The sequence below is a fragment of the Caenorhabditis remanei genome, chromosome V, assembly GCF_010183535.1.
Source record: "Caenorhabditis remanei strain PX506 chromosome V, whole genome shotgun sequence".
Lineage (NCBI taxonomy): Eukaryota > Metazoa > Nematoda > Chromadorea > Rhabditida > Rhabditidae > Caenorhabditis > Caenorhabditis remanei.
This window is the reverse complement of record NC_071332.1, coordinates 13857301-13875869: the sequence shown is the minus strand read 5'-3', so window position 1 is coordinate 13875869 and position 18569 is coordinate 13857301. Positions and strand designations below refer to the sequence as shown.

Here is an 18569-nt window from a genome sequence, read left to right as displayed (position 1 = left end):
GATTCGTATTTTACTTCTTGTACGGGGAAATTGAAAAGAGGGTATAGGTACTCGTCTATTTTTATAATCTTTCTCAATTCTCTTTTTAATTTCTGCTATAAAATATAATATAATCGTGACCTCCCCTGTTCTCGGGTTCTTATGCTACGTGTCACTTTAGGCAAATATTCAAGACAGTCAATAGAAATCTATTCTTGATTCTCTCCGTTTTGGTCTCAAAGAATGATGGAATGGAGTGTTTTGCCGGATGAATCGAAGAGAGAAGTCATCAAGAGATTGGATTTTATGAGCAGGTACTGTAGACCACCGAGCCCCGACTTTACCAATTTCCAGACATGCTATGAGAAATGTCTCTCGTACTGATATGGAAGTTGAAAATTCCACTGAACTCTACGTTCCACGTGTTAGACTTTCGATCAAAGACGACAAGTGTCTGGTTGTGGTTTACACTGGAATCGACAAGTTTTTGAGAATGGAGATTTCGAAAGGAGAGAATGGTTGTGTGATTCATAAGTGAGCAGTGAAGGCACTCCTTCCAACTCACATTTCTTTTCAGAATGGAGAACAGTTATGACCTTAAAAAGGCAATTGTTAAAGTATTCACTGAATCTGTCCCTACTGTTTTGGCATGTTCCATCCTCAGAAACCTCTTCAATTATGAATCAACTCTCATTGGAACTTTTGAACTTGAATTCGATACTTGCAATTTCTTAAGCCAAATCAACCAATTAGAACGTATTCTTTCTGTAATTGGATCCAAGGCAAAAACGGGATCGAGTCAATTCAATGTGAAGAGATTCCATGCGAACTGGATGACTTCTCTTCAAATCATCGATGCATGTCATTTGTCACTATTCAATTGTATGGTGTTGGAAGAGGTGGAAAGAGAGGGAATTGTATGGGAAACAGAGTCACTGACACCGAGAATAACGATGGAAACATCTAAAAGATACGGAGAACAGATCATTCGTGAGTCTCTAGATCGTTGTTAGCTAGAGATATTTCTTCATTCCAGGTCTAAATGATATCTATATGGCGGAGCGTCGGGCTGATTGTCGTTTCAAAATGGTGGAAAAGGCCATGGAAACTGAAAATGGGTATACAACGTGTCGTTGGTCCAAAATTCAGGACGTATTCCTGTGGGACCATCAGAAAATTACTAGTGAGAGGTGAGACATCCGGATGAACAGACAAACATCTCTTCCTTACAGACTCAATAAAGATGTTGAGATGAAACGTGTCGTTGTTCCTCAAATTGACATAGTCACTCGCTGGAATAAGTCAAAGTGTGGTGTCTGGGTTCACATAATGAAAATGTATAACGAGAAAAAATACGTTAATTTTTTCAAGGTTTTCACATGTTTCATGTTTTTCCATATGAATTTCAGTAATTCCAGAACGAAACTTGTGGTCTTCGCTACCTTTGCGAGAAGTGCTCTGATCCATTCGACTACTGGTTCTATCAAAACTTGCCACGTCGTATCCATCATGAACCGGAATGGAGTGATGTAGGAATTCTTTCCCAAGATGCAAATAAAGACACAAAAGATATCGAAATGATAGAAAATGCAATGAAATTGAAAAAGAAATTTCAAGACGAAGACAAGAAAAGTAAGAGGAAACAGAAGAAACAGAAGAAATCCAAGACACTCACAAAGAAAGACGATGAGTTCAACTCGTGGGGATTTGGAATTCAAAAGAAAATTGAGATGGATCAACTTGTGAAATCAACAGCTCAAATGTCAGTTCATGAGAACTCTGGAGAGGTTAGCAAAAAATTATAAAACTGAAAGAAATCTAAATTTCCAGATCATCGTCTAGTCTATGCGTTCTCCGTTTCAAACATCTCGCCACCAACAATTCTTGAATATTCTCTTTTGAAGAATAAAGTATTGTAAATCATCTGATCCAGCTTTCTCCTTTTTCTTCTTCTTTCTTGTCTTATTCGATCGACATGTATCAGTTTTCTTGGTGCATGAGAATTTCTTTCATTCACTGACCAGCTTGTTCTCTAACAATTTGGGGCTCAAAAACGTTCAGTTTCTGATATTCAAGTTCAAGCGTTTAAAACAATTAGTGAAAAACGTGAAAAATTCGTTTCACGTGACCTTGCAGTTCTTTGTGGAGGCCGTGACGTGTCACTTTGTTTTTGTGTTTTGCCACGTGTTACACGAGAAGAAAAGCGAAAACTGCCAGTTACGGGATTTTTTTCATTTCCTTTTCTATTATTTCTCTGATATTTTTTTGTCTTCAAATGGAGTGGATTGATTTGCCGGATGACTCCAAGAGAGAGGTCTTCAAGAGATTGGATCTCATGAGCAGGTAAGCGAAGAGGAGTCTCTACAATAACCTGTTTCAATTTCCAGATATGCCATGAGATGTGTCTCTCATGCCGATCGGGAAGTCGTGGACTCCACTGATTTGTATGTTCCACGTGTCAGATTCTCGCAGGGACGTGATAACAAAGCTCTGATTGTTGTTTACACTGGAATTGAGGAGTTCTTGAGAATGGAGTTCTCGGAGATGAAAGAGGCAAGAGGAACTATGATTCATCGGTGAGTTGTTGGATTCAAACAGATTATTTTTTCTCTCACTGCTCATTTTTCATTTCTTCCATTTCAGCCTTCAAAACAGCTACGACTTGAACGAGGCCTCTGTTAAAGTGCTCCCTTACGATGAGAAAACGTCTGTTGAAGTAGCTGGATCAATCCTCAAAACTCTCTTTGTCCATAAATCAATTCTCATCGGAACAATGGAATTCGAGTTTTCAGAAGGAAGTGAAATGATTCAAATAATAACTTTCGGTTTGCTTACTCGTTCTCTGGATGGTAATCCATTGTACCCAGTCAATGTATTCCGAGTGAAGAAGATGGCAACCAATTGGTACATGAAAAGTGAAGTTATCAATGCAATTCGAGAAGTACTTCTCTCCAAAGAAGACTTGGTTGAATCGGATAATGATATTCTCAAAATTTATCCAAACATGGCACCTCCAGTAATGGCTTTCGACAGAACTTTTGAAATTGATGATCGCCAGAAAATCTTTCGTGAGTTTCTGTTTATTTGCCTGATTGAACTAATTCTTTCTCAGGTCAAACTCGAACTTTTATGGGTGTGAATATGCAGACGTTGCTGAATTATGCAAGAACTACCGATGGAATGACAACTGGTCGTTTTATTAAAGATGAACAACGTGCTATTTGGGATCTAGATCCTACTCCAATCACGAGGTACAGTCTCACAAATCATTTGTTATGAAATCAATTTCTATTTTGTTTTTCAGATTCAGCGACCAAATTCAGATGAAACGTTTCATGAACGAGTCATACGGTCTTGTGGTTCGCTATTACAAATCTGATTGTGGAGTCTGGATGCATATAATGCCACCACACTTCGAGAAGAAATTTGCCACTTTCTTGAAGGTATTTTTCTTTATTCTTTTAGCACTCACCATCAAAATTTTTAGAATGAAACCTGTGGTCTCCGCTATCTTTGCAAGAAGTGTGCAGATCCATTCGAGTATTGGTTCTATCAGAATCTGCCACGTCGTCTCTGCAATGAACCGGAATGGCTCAACATCATCTATCGTCCTTATGCTCGTTTCCCAAATGAACTCAAGAAATACAACAAAATAGTTGAGGAGTCGTTGAAAGTCGCTGCAGAGGACGAGAAAAGAAGAAAGAAGGCGGCGAAGAATAAGAGAAGAAAGGAGAAACAATTGGCTGGCGTCGAGACTCCAGAAGTTGAAGTTATCAAGTCGTGGGGATTCAAAAAGACTGCCGCCAAAAATAATTGATGTTTTTATAATGTCTACTGTTCTAGTTTTAGTGAACAAGTCAATGTTCTGTTTAATTCCTACGTCTGTTTTATCGTATTGTTCCCATTTCAAGTGATCCCATTTGTATGAAGTTTCTCTTTTGGGACATCTAGTTTTGTGAATTCAAAAAAAAAAACTATTTTCAATATAACGTGAACTTACGTAGTTGCTTTATCTCAAACCACGTGTCAAATGTTTACGTGGAGCTTTTGAAATATTCCACGTTGGTTTTCTAAACCAGTTCCACGTAAGAAAGGGAGAAAATTCAGTTTCAGTTTTTCCCAGCAGCTCACTGACAATGTTGAAATCGAGTGGTTTACCGAAGAAATTTGTTCCACGTATCAGACTTGCTGTTAAAGAAGACAAATGCTTGATTGTGGTTTACATAGATGTCGACGATTTTGAGAGGTTTGAGATTATACAAACTTCATCTGGAACCGCGAACATCTATCAGTGAGTACTTTTGCAACATGAAATATTGTTATCCATAATAATTCAGAATGAGAAACACATACGATCGGAGAAATGTTAAACCTCAACATTTTTCTATTCCATCCGATGAAGACTCATTTTCTTCGATTCTTTTTGGAACTTCTGCTATTCTCAAACACTATATCAACGATCCAACGATAATTGGAACTTTCGAGCTCGAATTTTCTGAAAGAGACGAGATGAAACAAGAAAAAATTGTAGAGGATATTGAACGTCATCTGAAATTAATCGATGGGCCTGATTCGAAACTTCTCATCAAGAAACTAGTGACTAATAGTGTTGTACATGAAAATGTTGCTGCATACGCATTAGCTCTACTTTTTCAATTTGATGGTGGAATTGGAGACACGAATGCGGAGAAATTGGTTATTCATTCGAAGGCAGCTTTCCCAATACAAGCTTTTGACAGCGTTTTCGAGTTAACGAACAATGGAGATATGTATCGTAAGTGGAGATACTGTCAATAGTGAAGGGTAAGTTTGATTTCAGGTAACTCTATGATCACATGCTATGGCTCAGAAGGGGTTTCGCTTCTGTACAAACTGGCAGAAGAAACCGAATGTTTTGCCACTTTACGCTTTTCACAAAAATATGGATCATGTGTTTTTGATGATCAAAAGTTCCCGATTAGAAGGTAAATTGAAAGATTGAATAGGTATTAACCCAATTTACAACATGTTTCAGACTCAACGAGAAAGTGGAATTGAAAAGATTTGTCAATAAGGAGAGGAATCAAGTAACTCGTATGAATAAGTCTGCGTGTGGAGTATGGTTTCATTGTTTGAGTCTGGAGAATGAGAAAAAGTATGAAGAGTATTTCAAGGTATCGTTGTTTTTTTCTGTTACATTAACAACTTTATAATATTTCAGAAAGAAACCTGCGGTCTCCGTTGGTTCTGCAAGGAATGCTCTGATCCATTTGAGTATTGGTTTTATCATAACCTACCACGTCGTGTCTATCATGAAACAGAATGGTGTGATGTCGTCGATCGTCCAGAATCAAAAGAAAAACTTCTGAAATATGAGAAAGAGTTAGAAGTAGTGAAGGCAAAAGTTGAGAAAGAAGAAAAGGAGAAGCAGAAAGAGTTGGAAGAGGAAAAACAAAGAATTTGGGAGGAGCAGGTTTCATTTTTTGTAACTTCTCATGTTTTAATCCTACTTGTTTTTCAGAATCTTCCTAGAAACTGCTGGACACGTTTACCATTGGAACTGAAACACGAAGTTATCAAGAAATTGGATCTAATGAGCAGGTTGGTGCGGATATTTACATATTCAAAACGGTTTATCATTTTCAGGCATGCCATGAGAACTGTCTCTCGTAGAGATCGTGTTGCTGTCGACTCGTCTCATTTTCATGTGCCACGAGTTAGACTTTCAATCAAGGAGGACAAGTGTATGCTAATGGTTTATATTGGCATTGAAACGTTTTTGAGATTGGAGCTTAGAAGAGGAAAGGGCGGAGTGGCGATCTATAAGTGCGTCTGATCTATATTTTTTGATAATGCAGTTTTAGAATTTTTAGGCTAGAAAACAGTTATAATCTGAAAGAAGCTGACATCAAACAAATTCCAAAGACCGCCTTGTTGCCACTGTCGATTTCAATTCTCAAGAGTCTTTTCCTTCACAAATCAGTCCTTCTCGGAACTATGGAAATCGAGTTTTTTGGAAAAGACGAGTTGATTCATATTGAGTTGACTTCTCAAATTTTGAAACGTCTGTGGAAAGAAATAGGAGAAAAAAGATCGTTCCGTGTGAAGAGACTCGTTTTCAGTCCTAATATGTCTCGGGAAATTCAAGGATTCTTCGTGGGTTTATTTGGTGACAATACTGTAAGAAAGGAAGCTAGAGTTGATGAAATTCTGATCGGAGCCGACCATCTCGTCCCAGAAGTGTTGGTGACTAAAGTCTGTATTCAAGATGAGATGAACTTGAGAAACAGTGAGTCTATACTGATTTATATTAATAATTTTGTTGTATTAACTCAACTTTTTTAGCCAGAACGGCACATAATATGTTAAAATGGGTGGGAGATGATGTCCTTGGAAGAATGAAATGGTTCGAAAACGCTTATGATGTTGGATTCACATCAATGCGCTTCAGCAAGCCTTACAAATTTCCTGCTGGTGGATTCGAAGTGGTTTCTAATGAAATGTTAGTGGTACTGATTGTGTAAAAAAGATATTTGCATAGTTGCATACAGAGAAAATTGTCTATTAATTTAATTATTTTATAGGCTTAATGAACATGTGAAGATGAGTCGTTGCGTAAATAAGGAGGAGAATCTAGTTCTTCGTATGAATCAGTCGTCGTGTGGTTTCTGGATGAATATGGTCAAAGCTGAAAATGAGGCCGAGTATCTCGAATATTTCAAGGTAGCACACTGTACAAGTTATTTTTTGTACCGAACTCTTTCAGACTGAAACTTGCGGCCTTGAAACTCTTTGCAAGAAGTGTTGTGATCCATTCGACTACTGGTTCTACCGTACTCTGCCACGTCGATTATACTACGAACCAGAATGGTGTGATGTTGTATTGTGTCAAACAGAAGAAGTTAGACCTAGTGTGGAATATTTGGCTGGATGCGCTGGAAAACTAATAAAAGATATAGTAGCTGAGGAGAAGTTGTCCATACCGGATGAGAAGAATCAAGTGAAATCGTGGGGATTTCGAAAAATGGTGGAGAATGTGGAGAGGTCTTCTGAATCCGAGGAATCAGGTGAACCCTCTGAAGTTGAGGAAGTGGAGCAAGAAGTCGAAGTGGAGGAGAAAAGTTCTGAAACAATTTGCGAATTACGAGTGGAGGCTTCAAGCGAGTTTTCTAAAAACGTTTACCACTTCATCGATGTTATCTTGTTCTCTATTATGTTCTTTTACATGTTCTACTCGTTTGTTTATTGATCATTTGCTAGTTGATACCAATGGTTTTCTTCCGTGTTTTACACGTGCCCTCCCACGAACACTGTTTTTTTTCTAATTGAGATTTGTTTCGATTAAATGAAGCCACTTATATAAACTATTCGTCTTAATTTTTCATTGACTAAACAGCATGTCGAATGAAATTCCCATCAAGTCGCAGTTGGATCTTCTTCAAGAAGCTGACTCGATTGTCAGGTATTGCTTACATTAATTTTGCAAATTATCCGAAGTGTTCATTTCCAGAAACTCCTCCTCAAACTCTTATGTACCACGTGCCAGATTTTCATTCAAGGACTTGGATAGATGTCTTGTTGTGATTTATACAGGAGTCCAGAGATTTCTGAGAATGGAGTTTGTGAGAGGATGCGGCGGAGTTGTTGTTCACAGGTAGACACATTATAATTCAGGTTTCATAATTCTGATAGTTTCAGATCAGAGAATAGTTATAACCAAGAGGATACTGTATCTGCAAAAGTCAATGATGTCTCCCCAATCCGTTTTGCATCTGCTATACTCAAGAGTGTCATTATCGACCAGTCTATACTTATCGGGGCTCTGGAAATCGAATTCTCGGATCCAGATCCTCAAGAACAGATGAAGATTTTTAAAGAGATGACAAAAGTATTGGGGTCAAAAGATAAGAGACCGGGAACCGTATTTCGTGCCAAAAAGTTCATCACCAACTCCTCCACTCATTCTCAAATTGAATCATACTTCCATCAATTCATAATTGATTTTTCTGTTCTCACAGAGGTCGCTATGGAAGGAATCTTCTTTGAAACTAACTACATAACCCCTCGGAAAGTGTTCGATACGACTGAAATTTGTGGTGAAATGACGCTTTGTGAGTTGAGAGAACAGAGGTATCTTCTTTAACTAAACTGTAATTTTTCTGCTCAGCTGAAACCCAAATGTTCATGTCTGGACCTTGTAAAGAAGACACAAATATGTTGATGCAGAAGGCTTGGAAAGTCGATGGAGTTGCCACGTGTCGTCTGTTGGATAAACGAGATGTTCGACTGTGGGAGGTTGAGAAGACGAAGAGTACAAAGTAAGCGTCTGCCTGTGTGTCTTTTTGTCCATTATTTCTTTATAGACTCAACCGTAAAGTTGAACTGAAACGAGTGGAAGCGCCTAACTTGAATCTTGTGCTCCGTTGGAATAAATCGGAATGTGGACTTTGGATTCACATGGTCAAAATGGATCGAGAAGAGAATTATTTGGAGTATTTCAAGGTAAATGTAACATGGGGAGAGAGTCTTCTCACATCAACATTCTTTTCAGAATGAAACTTGCGGTCTTCGTTGGTTTTGCAAGAAATGCTCTGACCCTTTTGACTATTGGTTCTACCGTAATCTGCCTCGTCGTGTCTACCATGAGCCACAGTGGACTGATATCGGATATCGACCGACGAACAAGAAGGAAATGTCAGGATTTTTGAGAACCGTGCGGACATTGAGAGAAAAAATAAGGGAGGAGCTGATGAAGGAACCAACAGATAACGATGAGATGAAGACGGTGGATTCAGGAGATCAAAAAAGTAAAAAACTGTTGAAATTGGTGTTGTCAATAGTGTTTCCAATTCTTCTCTCTATGTTGTTCTTTCTCTTTTTTTCTATCTTTCCGCTTGATTTCCAATAAATTTTTCAACAATTTATTTCACGTGACCTTTGGTATACAGTTTTGATGCTCATGTTATAAACAACACAAGAAAACGTGGCAATCATCAAATATTAATTCGAAAACTCATTCGTTCTCGTTTTTTCGTCTGTAGAACTAGAAAACGAAGAGGAATGGTTATCGAAGAGAAGTGAGTATCTATTTTTATTCTTCTTGCTACGTATATTTTTGTAAACTCTTTCAGACGAGTACTGCTCCAACTTGGTCCCGGCGATTTTGGTGCCTGTTGCTGGGCTAGTGCGACGGAAGATGGGAAAATAATGATTCACGAGACGGATCCACAGAAAATAAGAGTCTTCAAGGCTTATGGACAATTCAGGGATATTTTCGTTTATGAAGTGGAGGAGAAATTGAAGAAGAGTAAGAATAGATCGGTACGTGACCTGGAATATTGTATGCTCTTGACTAATTATTTTTTCTTTTAGAAAGTCAACAACAATGGAATTCTGACTGTTCCGGATATCATGACGGCAGCAATCCGCAGAGCTGAAGAGAGACGCAACTTTGCTCAAGGGAAAGGGAAAAACGCCAGATCGCCTCCGACTCCAGCTTATCGAAAACAGTCTCCGGAACCAAAGAAGACTGTTCCAGCAGCTCCCAAAAAGAAGACGAACACAAAGAAAACACCAGTTCCACTGAAATCAGAAGATCCAATTGTTGAGATTACCCCGAAGCCCAAAAATCTGATTTCAGTTGAGAAAAATCACGCGGAGAAGGAGTCAGATCCCATTCCAACTGCTTCCGAAATTTCAGCCCAAGCTGAGAAGGAAGCGTTTGAGCGAATGCTTCCCAATCTAATCCAGAAAAAATGTATTCCAAACTCTTCCGAAATCAACTGGAAACAAGTCTACTTCTATCTTTTTGTCCTTGCTCCCATCTATGTTCCACTCATTTGTTATGTCGGCTCCCCTCTTTTCGATGCTATCATCTTGTTCTTCAAACAACTTGTCATGTAAAATTATAGATATTTGGAAGATAAAACTTGTATTTATAAAATAGAAAATGTTTTAGAGATTCAGATAGAAACGTGACAGTCTGAGTTTCAACCTGTCCCTTCTGTTTGGATTCCACGTGGAAAATGTTTCCAAGCGGTTCTGAAAACATTGAATTCAGTTTCTATATTTAAATTCAGCAGAACAAAGAAAAATGGCTCAAAAGTAGGTTTTGAAGTTTCAAACAAAAGGAACCGTTTGTGTTTTCCAGAAGACAAATGCTCGTATTCGGTTCGATAGAAAATGGAATGTACTCTTATAGCAGTGTGACTGATGATGGAAAAATATTGATACACAGTCCGACTGAGAAAATAAAGAAAGAGCTCGGAAAGTACCCACAACTCAGAGATGCAATTATTTTTGACGATGAGGGAATCAAAAAAGAGGAGAAAAAGAAGACTGCAAAGGCTGGTGATCGAGGAAATCATGTAGAAAAAAGAGTCTTCAGAATCCAATGCCACTTGAACTTGTTTTCAGAAATTCCCACCTATGAAACCAACTCCGTTTGTCCATGATATCCTCGCATACGCAACTATGAAATACCGTGCCGAACGTGGAATTCCTATAATCGTAGATGTCCAAAATAAGAAACCAATGATAGTTCCCAGCTATCCAATCTTCACAATGGCTGTGCAGAACGGCAAGAAGACAGTCAGAACAAACAGCAGATGGTCTTGTTTCTGTGTTTTTATAGTTGTTCCTGTCCTTGTTGCAGTCATCTTTTATTTTCTCTACCCATTATGCTATAGAGTCGTCAAGCGTTATTTAAATTAATTTTTCAAGAGATTATGATGCATGATGTAAACATTTTTAAATAAACACGTTTGTTTAATCGCTTGTTCTCAATTTTTTGCATTTTTGACATGTGTCACTAGCAACTTTATTTATCTTGCTGCAAGAACTATTTCAGCAGTTTACAATGCCGAGAACCAAGAATAACTATCGGTAAGTCTTTGAACAATTGTTGAGAGTCGAACACGACTGAAATCATCGAAACAATTGTATCATTTAGACCACAAATGATCAAACGGCGAAAAATGAGAGCTTCTCAATATAGCAGAATGTTGCGTCTGGATACAGCAGACTGGGAGAATGATGATGGAGATATAGTGGACGAATACGCCGCTCTCTTTCTTCGTAAATTTGCAGAATTCTTCAATATTCCGAGAGATGGAACGGTAGGCGAGATGTGGTTATGAAATGTTCAATCATCTTGTTTTTCAGGAAAAACCATTGCTCGCCAACTTCTGTCTTCTCGTCTTGTATTTTATCTTCTACGTCATCCCTTTTCTTTTCAAATTATTCCTAGCTTGCTGTGGATGTTCATTTATGTGTTTGGGTGATTTCATAAATGAAAGTCATGTTTATTTCTGCCCTCAGTTCTTGTAGCAACAGTGCACTGTGCACTGTACAGTGTAGATAATCAGTTTCGAATGCTCGAAAGCATCATCATACTCTTCTCCAATTCTATATCAAAAAGTGAACTTTGTGTTGATTATTCACGTTTTTAACTCAAACTATAAGAAACTGAATTTTCTACAATTATGACGAATATGGCGTTTTGCGATTATTGAGACGGCTCAAAACCTTGAAACAAAGAATTGAATAAAAACGTGAAAAATTCGGATACACACTTCCACGTGAAAAGTCCACGTAAAAAGTTCAAACTGCGTCGTGGAAATTTCCGAGAAAGTCATCAGCATTTTGCCACGTCGTCTCTCTTTCTCTCCTCGAAAAATTCGTCGTTCACTTCAGTCAATAGTTCTGAATCATTTCAAAAATGGCTGTTGAATGGTCTGCTCTCCCACCCGAAGTGAAACAAGAAGCTTACAAAAAGCTGGATTTTATCAGCAGGTAATTGAACTTAATTTATAAAATCCTATAAAATCTATCAGAAATGCCATGAGTCTTACTTGTCATTGTGAAATGGACATCATTAAGTCGATGGAGTTGTACGTTCCACGTGTCAGATTCGGTATAAAAGAAGACAAATGCCTGGTTGTGATTCATACGGGAATCGGCCAGTTTTATAGATTGGAATTTGTGAAAAAGGAAGGAGGAACTTTGGTCTACAGGTAAGAGATTTTGAGATGTTCGGTCAATCAGAAAATCTTTTTTTCTTCTTAGAACCCAGAATAGCTATGACCCAAAAGAGGCTACTATCAAGTTTCTCCCTTCTGAAGATCCACACAAAACGGGTGCGTTCCTCCTGAGACAATTTTTCAATCGGAATCCCCATAGTCTCATCGAAACTTTCGAATGGGATTTGGAGTATTTCAATGAAAAGGATTCATGTGGAATCAGTTGGGAAACTATCAACATCCTTAATCATTTCCGTGCTTGCAAGTTTCGAATCAAAAAGTTGGTAATGGATGATACGACGCAGCTGGATATGCGAAAAGTGATGAGTTTGATCTGCGATTGGGAAATATTGGAGAGAATCGAGAGTCTCCGATTGGAAGTTGATCCGGAATGTCTGACACCGAGAAAGTTCTTCGATAGAACTGATTTGTTCTCGAGAACTGTTCCGTTCCGTGAGTCTTTTCTAGGAGTAGTTTCTGAAAGTCTTGTTTATTTCTAGATGATTCCGCCATCTGGATGTCTGATCGTCGTGGTGAAACACCCGGTTTCCTAGCACAGATTGCTCAAATCTCGACAAAAGATTGTGTGACAACTGCTCGTTTCGCCGAGATGGATGACTTGTGTCTTTTTGATGCACAGAATTTCCCCGCAACCAAGTTGGTTCTGAAAATCTTGCTTTCAGGATAGTATCTCGTTTTCAGAGTGAATGATAAAGTAACAGGAAAAAGACAATTGCATCGAAATATCAACGTTGTCTTCCGCTACTGTAAGTCTGAATGTGGATTCTGGTGCCATGCTGTCAAAAAAGAATACGAGAAGTTATTCATAGATTACTTCAAGGTTTGTTGTCAACAACAATAATCTCAGTATTCATTTCGTCGTTTCAGAATGAGAAATGCGGTCTCCGTTGGCTCTGCAAGAAGTGTTCAGATCCCTTCGAGTACTGGTACTATCAAAATATCGGTCGCCGCGTTCTGGATGAACCGGAATGGCTCGGAATTGTTGAAAAACCAGATGATGAGGATGAGGCGGAATTTTTAAAATTGAAATGTGAAACTATGAGACAGGAGTTTGAAAATAATGATAAGAAACAAAAAAAGGAGAATGTTCAAAAGCATGTTATTCAGAAGGCATGGGGATTCAGGACCTCTAACTCGGATAAGGTAAGAATTAGTGTCAGAGTTATTTGCAGATTTGAATTTTTCAGAATTTGGATGAGATTATCACGGAATTCTCACAAACAAAAATCTCGAGCTCTTCCGATTCTGCATCTTCTTCCGCCTTGAAACATGATAAAGAGGAGGAATTGGATTCGAAAGCTCTGAGAAGAGCTGAAAAGAACAAGAAGAGAAGTCAAAGAAATAGAGAGAAGCTGAAAAATAAGAAGCAGATAAAAAAAGCTGCGAAAAAGAGGGATTCAGATTCAACTGAATCTGAAACTTCAGGAAAGCTGCAATCTGAGAAAAGTGAAAAATGATGGACTTTAATTCTACTCGTTATCTTTCTATTAAATTATTCGCATGAACACTTCTATTCGTTCCATTATTTGAATAAAATGCTTTATTTAGATTTTCATAATTTTCATATGCACTTCAAGAAGATAATTTATAAATAAAAGTGAAGACGTTTTGTGATTAGACAAAACAGAAAAAGCAATAAGAAGGAAATAAGAAAGATAATAAAAATTGAGGCACACACGTTTCCTTGACACGAGCCTCTCTTCATTTTTTCCCGAAATTTCAATTATTTTCCATACTCTCAGTTTATTGATTTTCGAATCGAAGGAAAGCCATGGATGCCCCCAAAGATCTTGTATTGAATGCAACATATGAGTTGGTTGGTTTGAATGGAAAAGATAGAGAAATGGTTTGTGAAACTTCTTTTTTCCTGAAAATTATTCAGTTTTCAGGCGCTGAAAAACCCCATTCTTATGAGAATTATTATGCAATTGAGTTCAGAAATCATGAAGAATTCAAAGTCGGAGGTAAGAATTAGAAGTGATGGATTCATTGGAATCATGGAAGATGAGGAGAAAGTTCTGAAATTTTGTGAACAGATAAAGAAAGAAAGCGCGGAGAACGTTATGAAGTTAATGGCTTTAAAGGAAGTAATTTTTGGAAATATTGGCCCGGAAAAGAAGGATTCGGAAACAAAGGAGTCTGCGAGTGAAGTAAAGAAGAACTCTTCTTTCTATTCGAAAGCTCGCGAAATGGAGGAAAACAAAGAGGAAATAATGAAGCTGAAAGAGTATGAGAAGAGGTTGAAAACTGTTGTGGAGAACAGTTCTGAAGTGGCTATTATTTGGAAGTAGGGTGAGATTCTGTTTGTTTCTCTATTTGTTTCAAATGAAAGAAGTTTCAGGTCATGTCGGTATCGTGTGAACTTTCTACTTCGGTCTCGACTTTTTTTCATGTTTCATTCGGAAGGGTTGACTTGCATTTGTGTCTTTTAACCATTCCTTAAATAAAGTGCTATTTTCAACGAACAATCTTTTTTCCTGGGAAAAATACCCATCTTCCAGTCCTCAAAGAACAAGTATCTGAACTTGTTTATATAACTTATAAAGAAGAATCCAACAAACGCAGACAATCATGTAACCTGATCTCTCTCAGGTAATGCCTGAATTACACATTTACTCTGAAAAAATAAAATTCTAACAAGGATTTTCAAAAAAAATTTACGAGCTGAAACGCAAGTGCGGCAAGGGATGGTGGGCGGAGCTTAAACTGCAAGCGGCGCGGATGAAATTCCAGTTGATTTTATAATGAGCAAGATTGCATTTCAAGATAAACTCGTATGTTAATCGATTTTTTCAACGTTGTATGTTGGATATTTGCATATTTTTGATGTTTGATTAACTAAAACGCACGAATTTGTTTTTTTTTTCATATAGCCCGTCAAAAAATCAGCTGGAATTTCATCCGCGCCGGGTGCCGTCTCGCGTTTCAGCCCGCAAATTTTTCTCTGCAAATTCTTGTCGGAACTTTTTTTTTCATAGTACACAAATTACACTAAAATAAGAAAAATATTTCAGTGAGACAATGATAAATGATGAATATCTCGAAAGTATCGCTGTTGTATCGATGATGTTGTTGGACCCGGAAGGATTCAGAAGAAAAATGGAAACTGATGAAGAGTTCCGCAAGAAACAAATGGCATGGTACGAAAAACAAAAAGCTGTTTATGCAGAAGAGGAGAGATTGGAGAAAGAGATGAAGAAAAAGTGCAATTTGAAGGAGAAAGTTGAAGAGTTGGATCCAAAAGCTTTGGAAATGGCTGAAAAGAAGAAGGAGAGAAACAAAAGAAGCCGAGAGAATAAGAAAAAAAAGAAGTTGATTCAGAAGGAGGCAGAAGCTGTGAAAAAGATGGATTCAGATGCCAATAGATCTGACGAAGTAAGTGTCTTTCAGTCTATTTTACAGTATTCATTTGCTTAATTTTCAGATCAGAAACATCAACGACTAACCATGATCACTGTTCACGTCTTGTCTTCTAATAAAACTTGTTTTCTCAAGCATAGTTTTCAAGATTCATCTGTCAACTTTTTGTGCTAAATAAAATATTGTTTCTTTTTATAAAAATTTTTGCCGAATACTTTATAAGATCCGGTCTATGTGCTGGATCCCAACCATTTATGAGAGTATTGGCGCGATTAAAAAAAAATTACAGAAAATCGTTAATAATTTCGACTTGCACTGACCATGACCCTGGCGTCTGCCCTGCTTTCTCTTTTTCTCATTACGTGTAGTTTCAGTCTTCCAAATTTTACTCTTCAGGGACAATCGAGCTAACCAAAACTATTGATGTCTTCCAAGTATGTTCGAAAAACATTTCAGAACACGTCTTTCTCAGATTTGAATCCTTAGAACTTTTCAGAAAATTGAGAGCCCAGTTTCTTGAAATCTGCGTGATATCCGGATTTTCAAAAGAGCAATATAATCAGGTATCAAGCAGGATAAAATTAGTTTGAAAAATATCGTATTTTCAGATGAAATTCAGCGAAAGGTGTATGCAATTGATATATGTGGGTGTTTGTAAAGTGTTGAAGCGTCGCGGAATTATTAAACAAGATAATGTAAGTGAAGATTCAAGCTTCATGATTAAAGGCTACATAGTCTGCTATTTTTTGCAGTTTTAGCTTTCAAAAAACACAGATCCCGAATTCATTATTTCCAGACAGCATGTGCAGATCTTCTGGAATTGCTTGGAAGTGCCAGTGTGGCAAACGATATCTTGGATGAATTACTTCTTGGAACTCCTCATGACACAACTGATCCTTCTGAAATGAAATTGCGAAAATTCGTGGTGACTCAAATGGTGAAAAGATACAAAAAAGAATGGAATATGAAACCAAAAGAGGCAGAGGAATTGCATAAGCAACTAATGGGAACTGATAATTTAACAGCTATGCTTTCGGAGATTCCAGATGTGGAGAAGTTGGATTCGGAAGCTCACGAAATAGCTGAAAAGAAGAAAGAGAGAAATAAAAGAAGTCGGGAGAATAAGAAAAAGAAAAAGTTGATGCAACAAGCAACTGTCCCGGGGTTGAAAGAGAACGACACGGTTGAAAAGGACTCCGAAGACAATTCTCGACCTGATTCTTCAGAAACCACTGCATCTGTTGAGCATCTTGACACCAAACTCACGAGGGACACTTCTGCTGAAAAACCAAAGCCAGAGGTTAAAATCTTTTCTGTGATTAGTTTTATATCCACAGATGTTTCAGGGTTTCAATGAGAAGGCACCTACTTCTGTTGCAATTATCTGATGTCTTCGAGAAACTTCATCTCCAGCCAGAATTCTTCTATCTCTCTCTTTTCACTCTTTTTTTGTCTTTCAACAGTTCATCTGATCACGCAATGAATTATTCGAAAACCACCGATTTTTTCACTCTATAAGAATGGATTTCTGTCATTTTATTGGACGAAATCATAATTCATCAATAGATTCATCAACAGTTCTCAACATGTGCACCGTGCGTTAAATAATGTTTCAAACAAAATAATAGACAATCAACATCATTAAACCAGCCACAAAACCAAATGAATTTTCTCCTGATCCATTTCCAACTTTAGCCATTCCAGCTACCACATTCGACTCGATTCCACACTCGTTCGTTCCTCTTCTGATCTTGAAAAATCCTTTATCTCCGAAAGAAGTACCCCATGAGTTGGTGACAAGCCAGTAATCGACTCCTTTCTCGGTTCCCCATCCGATGATTTTTACGGCGTGACCTCCTGTATCTTTTCCAGTTACATGATGATATACTCCCGATTTGTAATGGTAGAAATCATCGTATACAGTGTATGCAACTTCGACAGGTCCATTCTGGTAGATCTCGTTTTGGATGATTGGAACGGCGTTAGAAGAAGTATCGAGACGGTAAGCAGAAGTACCTGAAGAAAAGATTTAATTTAATTTTGAAATTATTTCTCAATTAAGGTTAGAGTTATAAGAAATCAGACATTCTAAATGTTTGTGTCTCTCCGTGACCTTTCCTTCATTCTTACCGTAATGTTTATCTCCTTTATAGTTTGTTACCGTATACGTGGACTGACATTTACTTTGACACGAAGGTGTTGTCTTTGACTCCACACAATTACTACATGGAGCAAATGAATACGGTTTACATCCATCACCTTTATAATCTCCTCCGGTTACTGCTCCGTAAGTTGTCCAAAATTTCATAGCCTCCAACCCTTGTCCTCCTTGACATCCGTTACCACACGATTTGCCACAACAAGTGAGAATATCTTCAGCGGAAATCACAGGTTGTTCCTTTCCATTTGAATGAATGCATATACGATCAGAGATAACTTCAGCTGCTCCAAATGCCCAACACGAACCACAGTTAGACTGATCACGAACCATTTTGATAGAATTGCATTTCGGCCAGTTTGTACGAGCATCGAATGTGGTTGGGATACTTGGTAAAATACGTTGATTGCGGAGGACATATGAATCATCTTCATCCAAAGATGGATTGGCATATCTTGAGTCCATAACTTTAGACTTCTTCTCAGATTCCGAAATTTCAGTGTATTCAGCCACCCAAGATGATTGGACCTTGTTGATGTGCTCCACTAGAGCTTTTCCAGTCAGATGCACTTCTATTCGAGGAGATGGTGCATCTTGGATCACGAATACAGATTAAATCGCTATGAGAGCAAAGAAATAAATCATTTTCAGATATCAGAAAACTAGAAACAATGATGTTAGCCCAAATAGAGAGCTTTGTGACTTCCCAGTTCTCTCAACTCCTATTTGTAGCAATTTTCCTTAGCTCGTTGTCTTCCGCCCATTTCTCCTTGATAATATCTCAAAATTCAAAAGTTTAGTCACAGAAAGGAAGGGAAGGGATACAAAAGTGTTAGAGAGAAAATGTCAAATGAATCATTCTCATTTTCTAGAAGAAGTTTTCCAACACGAAACAGTACCCAGCAGGAAGTTTTTTTGAAATTCCTTAACGTTTTCAACTAATCAGTGTTTGTAGTCAAGTTGCTCTAATCTGACTTTTTGGAAATAGTCACGTAAAATACAGTATACCTTTCGGTCTACATATTGAGCACATTGTGTTTCATTTTCATCGC

At 37.8% G+C, this 18569-nt stretch overlaps 11 protein-coding genes across 11 annotated transcripts; 10 read left to right on the top strand and 1 right to left on the bottom strand.

Annotated features, from left to right (window-relative positions):
* Positions 1 to 225: 225 nt before the first annotated feature.
* On the top strand, positions 226 to 1821 carry GCK72_019803 (uncharacterized protein; the record flags this gene model as incomplete). The annotated part of the gene is made up of 7 exons (XM_053733236.1): positions 226 to 293; positions 409 to 513; positions 557 to 969; positions 1016 to 1169; positions 1212 to 1350; positions 1398 to 1766; positions 1810 to 1821. 7 exons carry the CDS (start codon positions 226 to 228, stop codon positions 1819 to 1821), a joined length of 1260 nt encoding a protein of 419 aa, XP_053582149.1.
* A 433-nt stretch (positions 1822 to 2254) lies between these two features.
* GCK72_019802 (uncharacterized protein) lies at positions 2255 to 3796 on the top strand (the record flags this gene model as incomplete). Its single annotated transcript, XM_003116522.2, has 6 exons — positions 2255 to 2322; positions 2367 to 2555; positions 2623 to 3047; positions 3092 to 3230; positions 3284 to 3422; positions 3467 to 3796. The coding sequence occupies 6 exons, from the start codon at positions 2255 to 2257 to the stop codon at positions 3794 to 3796; spliced, it is 1290 nt and encodes a 429-aa protein (XP_003116570.2).
* A 319-nt stretch (positions 3797 to 4115) lies between these two features.
* On the top strand, positions 4116 to 7207 carry GCK72_019801 (uncharacterized protein; the record flags this gene model as incomplete). Its single annotated transcript, XM_053733235.1, has 11 exons — positions 4116 to 4270; positions 4317 to 4753; positions 4799 to 4943; positions 4994 to 5132; positions 5180 to 5431; positions 5480 to 5559; positions 5605 to 5784; positions 5832 to 6247; positions 6304 to 6460; positions 6543 to 6681; positions 6725 to 7207. 11 exons carry the CDS (start codon positions 4116 to 4118, stop codon positions 7205 to 7207), a joined length of 2583 nt encoding a protein of 860 aa, XP_053582148.1.
* Positions 7208 to 7355: 148 nt separating this feature from the next.
* GCK72_019800 (uncharacterized protein) lies at positions 7356 to 9861 on the top strand (the record flags this gene model as incomplete). Its single annotated transcript, XM_053733234.1, has 9 exons — positions 7356 to 7420; positions 7469 to 7612; positions 7657 to 8069; positions 8126 to 8276; positions 8322 to 8460; positions 8510 to 8652; positions 8907 to 9035; positions 9090 to 9279; positions 9331 to 9861. 9 exons carry the CDS (start codon positions 7356 to 7358, stop codon positions 9859 to 9861), a joined length of 1905 nt encoding a protein of 634 aa, XP_053582147.1.
* Positions 9862 to 10051: 190 nt separating this feature from the next.
* Positions 10052 to 10671, top strand: GCK72_019799 (uncharacterized protein; the record flags this gene model as incomplete). The annotated part of the gene is made up of 3 exons (XM_053733233.1): positions 10052 to 10062; positions 10109 to 10325; positions 10375 to 10671. The coding sequence occupies 3 exons, from the start codon at positions 10052 to 10054 to the stop codon at positions 10669 to 10671; spliced, it is 525 nt and encodes a 174-aa protein (XP_053582146.1).
* A 263-nt stretch (positions 10672 to 10934) lies between these two features.
* GCK72_019798 (uncharacterized protein) lies at positions 10935 to 11286 on the top strand (the record flags this gene model as incomplete). The annotated part of the gene is made up of 2 exons (XM_053733232.1): positions 10935 to 11075; positions 11122 to 11286. The coding sequence occupies 2 exons, from the start codon at positions 10935 to 10937 to the stop codon at positions 11284 to 11286; spliced, it is 306 nt and encodes a 101-aa protein (XP_053582145.1).
* A 391-nt stretch (positions 11287 to 11677) lies between these two features.
* On the top strand, positions 11678 to 13456 carry GCK72_019797 (uncharacterized protein; the record flags this gene model as incomplete). The annotated part of the gene is made up of 7 exons (XM_053733231.1): positions 11678 to 11751; positions 11931 to 11972; positions 12025 to 12431; positions 12479 to 12635; positions 12681 to 12819; positions 12867 to 13142; positions 13187 to 13456. The coding sequence occupies 7 exons, from the start codon at positions 11678 to 11680 to the stop codon at positions 13454 to 13456; spliced, it is 1365 nt and encodes a 454-aa protein (XP_053582144.1).
* A 314-nt stretch (positions 13457 to 13770) lies between these two features.
* GCK72_019796 (uncharacterized protein) lies at positions 13771 to 14290 on the top strand (the record flags this gene model as incomplete). Its single annotated transcript, XM_053733230.1, has 2 exons — positions 13771 to 13845; positions 13889 to 14290. 2 exons carry the CDS (start codon positions 13771 to 13773, stop codon positions 14288 to 14290), a joined length of 477 nt encoding a protein of 158 aa, XP_053582143.1.
* Positions 14291 to 15020: 730 nt separating this feature from the next.
* GCK72_019795 (uncharacterized protein) lies at positions 15021 to 15444 on the top strand (the record flags this gene model as incomplete). The annotated part of the gene is made up of 2 exons (XM_003116242.2): positions 15021 to 15374; positions 15424 to 15444. 2 exons carry the CDS (start codon positions 15021 to 15023, stop codon positions 15442 to 15444), a joined length of 375 nt encoding a protein of 124 aa, XP_003116290.1.
* A 338-nt stretch (positions 15445 to 15782) lies between these two features.
* Positions 15783 to 16747, top strand: GCK72_019794 (uncharacterized protein; the record flags this gene model as incomplete). Its single annotated transcript, XM_003115947.2, has 5 exons — positions 15783 to 15793; positions 15856 to 15922; positions 15968 to 16054; positions 16156 to 16659; positions 16706 to 16747. 5 exons carry the CDS (start codon positions 15783 to 15785, stop codon positions 16745 to 16747), a joined length of 711 nt encoding a protein of 236 aa, XP_003115995.2.
* Positions 16748 to 16971: 224 nt separating this feature from the next.
* On the bottom strand, positions 16972 to 17982 carry GCK72_019793 (uncharacterized protein; the record flags this gene model as incomplete). Its single annotated transcript, XM_053733229.1, has 2 exons — positions 16972 to 17375; positions 17490 to 17982. The coding sequence occupies 2 exons, from the start codon at positions 17980 to 17982 to the stop codon at positions 16972 to 16974; spliced, it is 897 nt and encodes a 298-aa protein (XP_053582142.1).
* Positions 17983 to 18569: the final 587 nt, after the last annotated feature.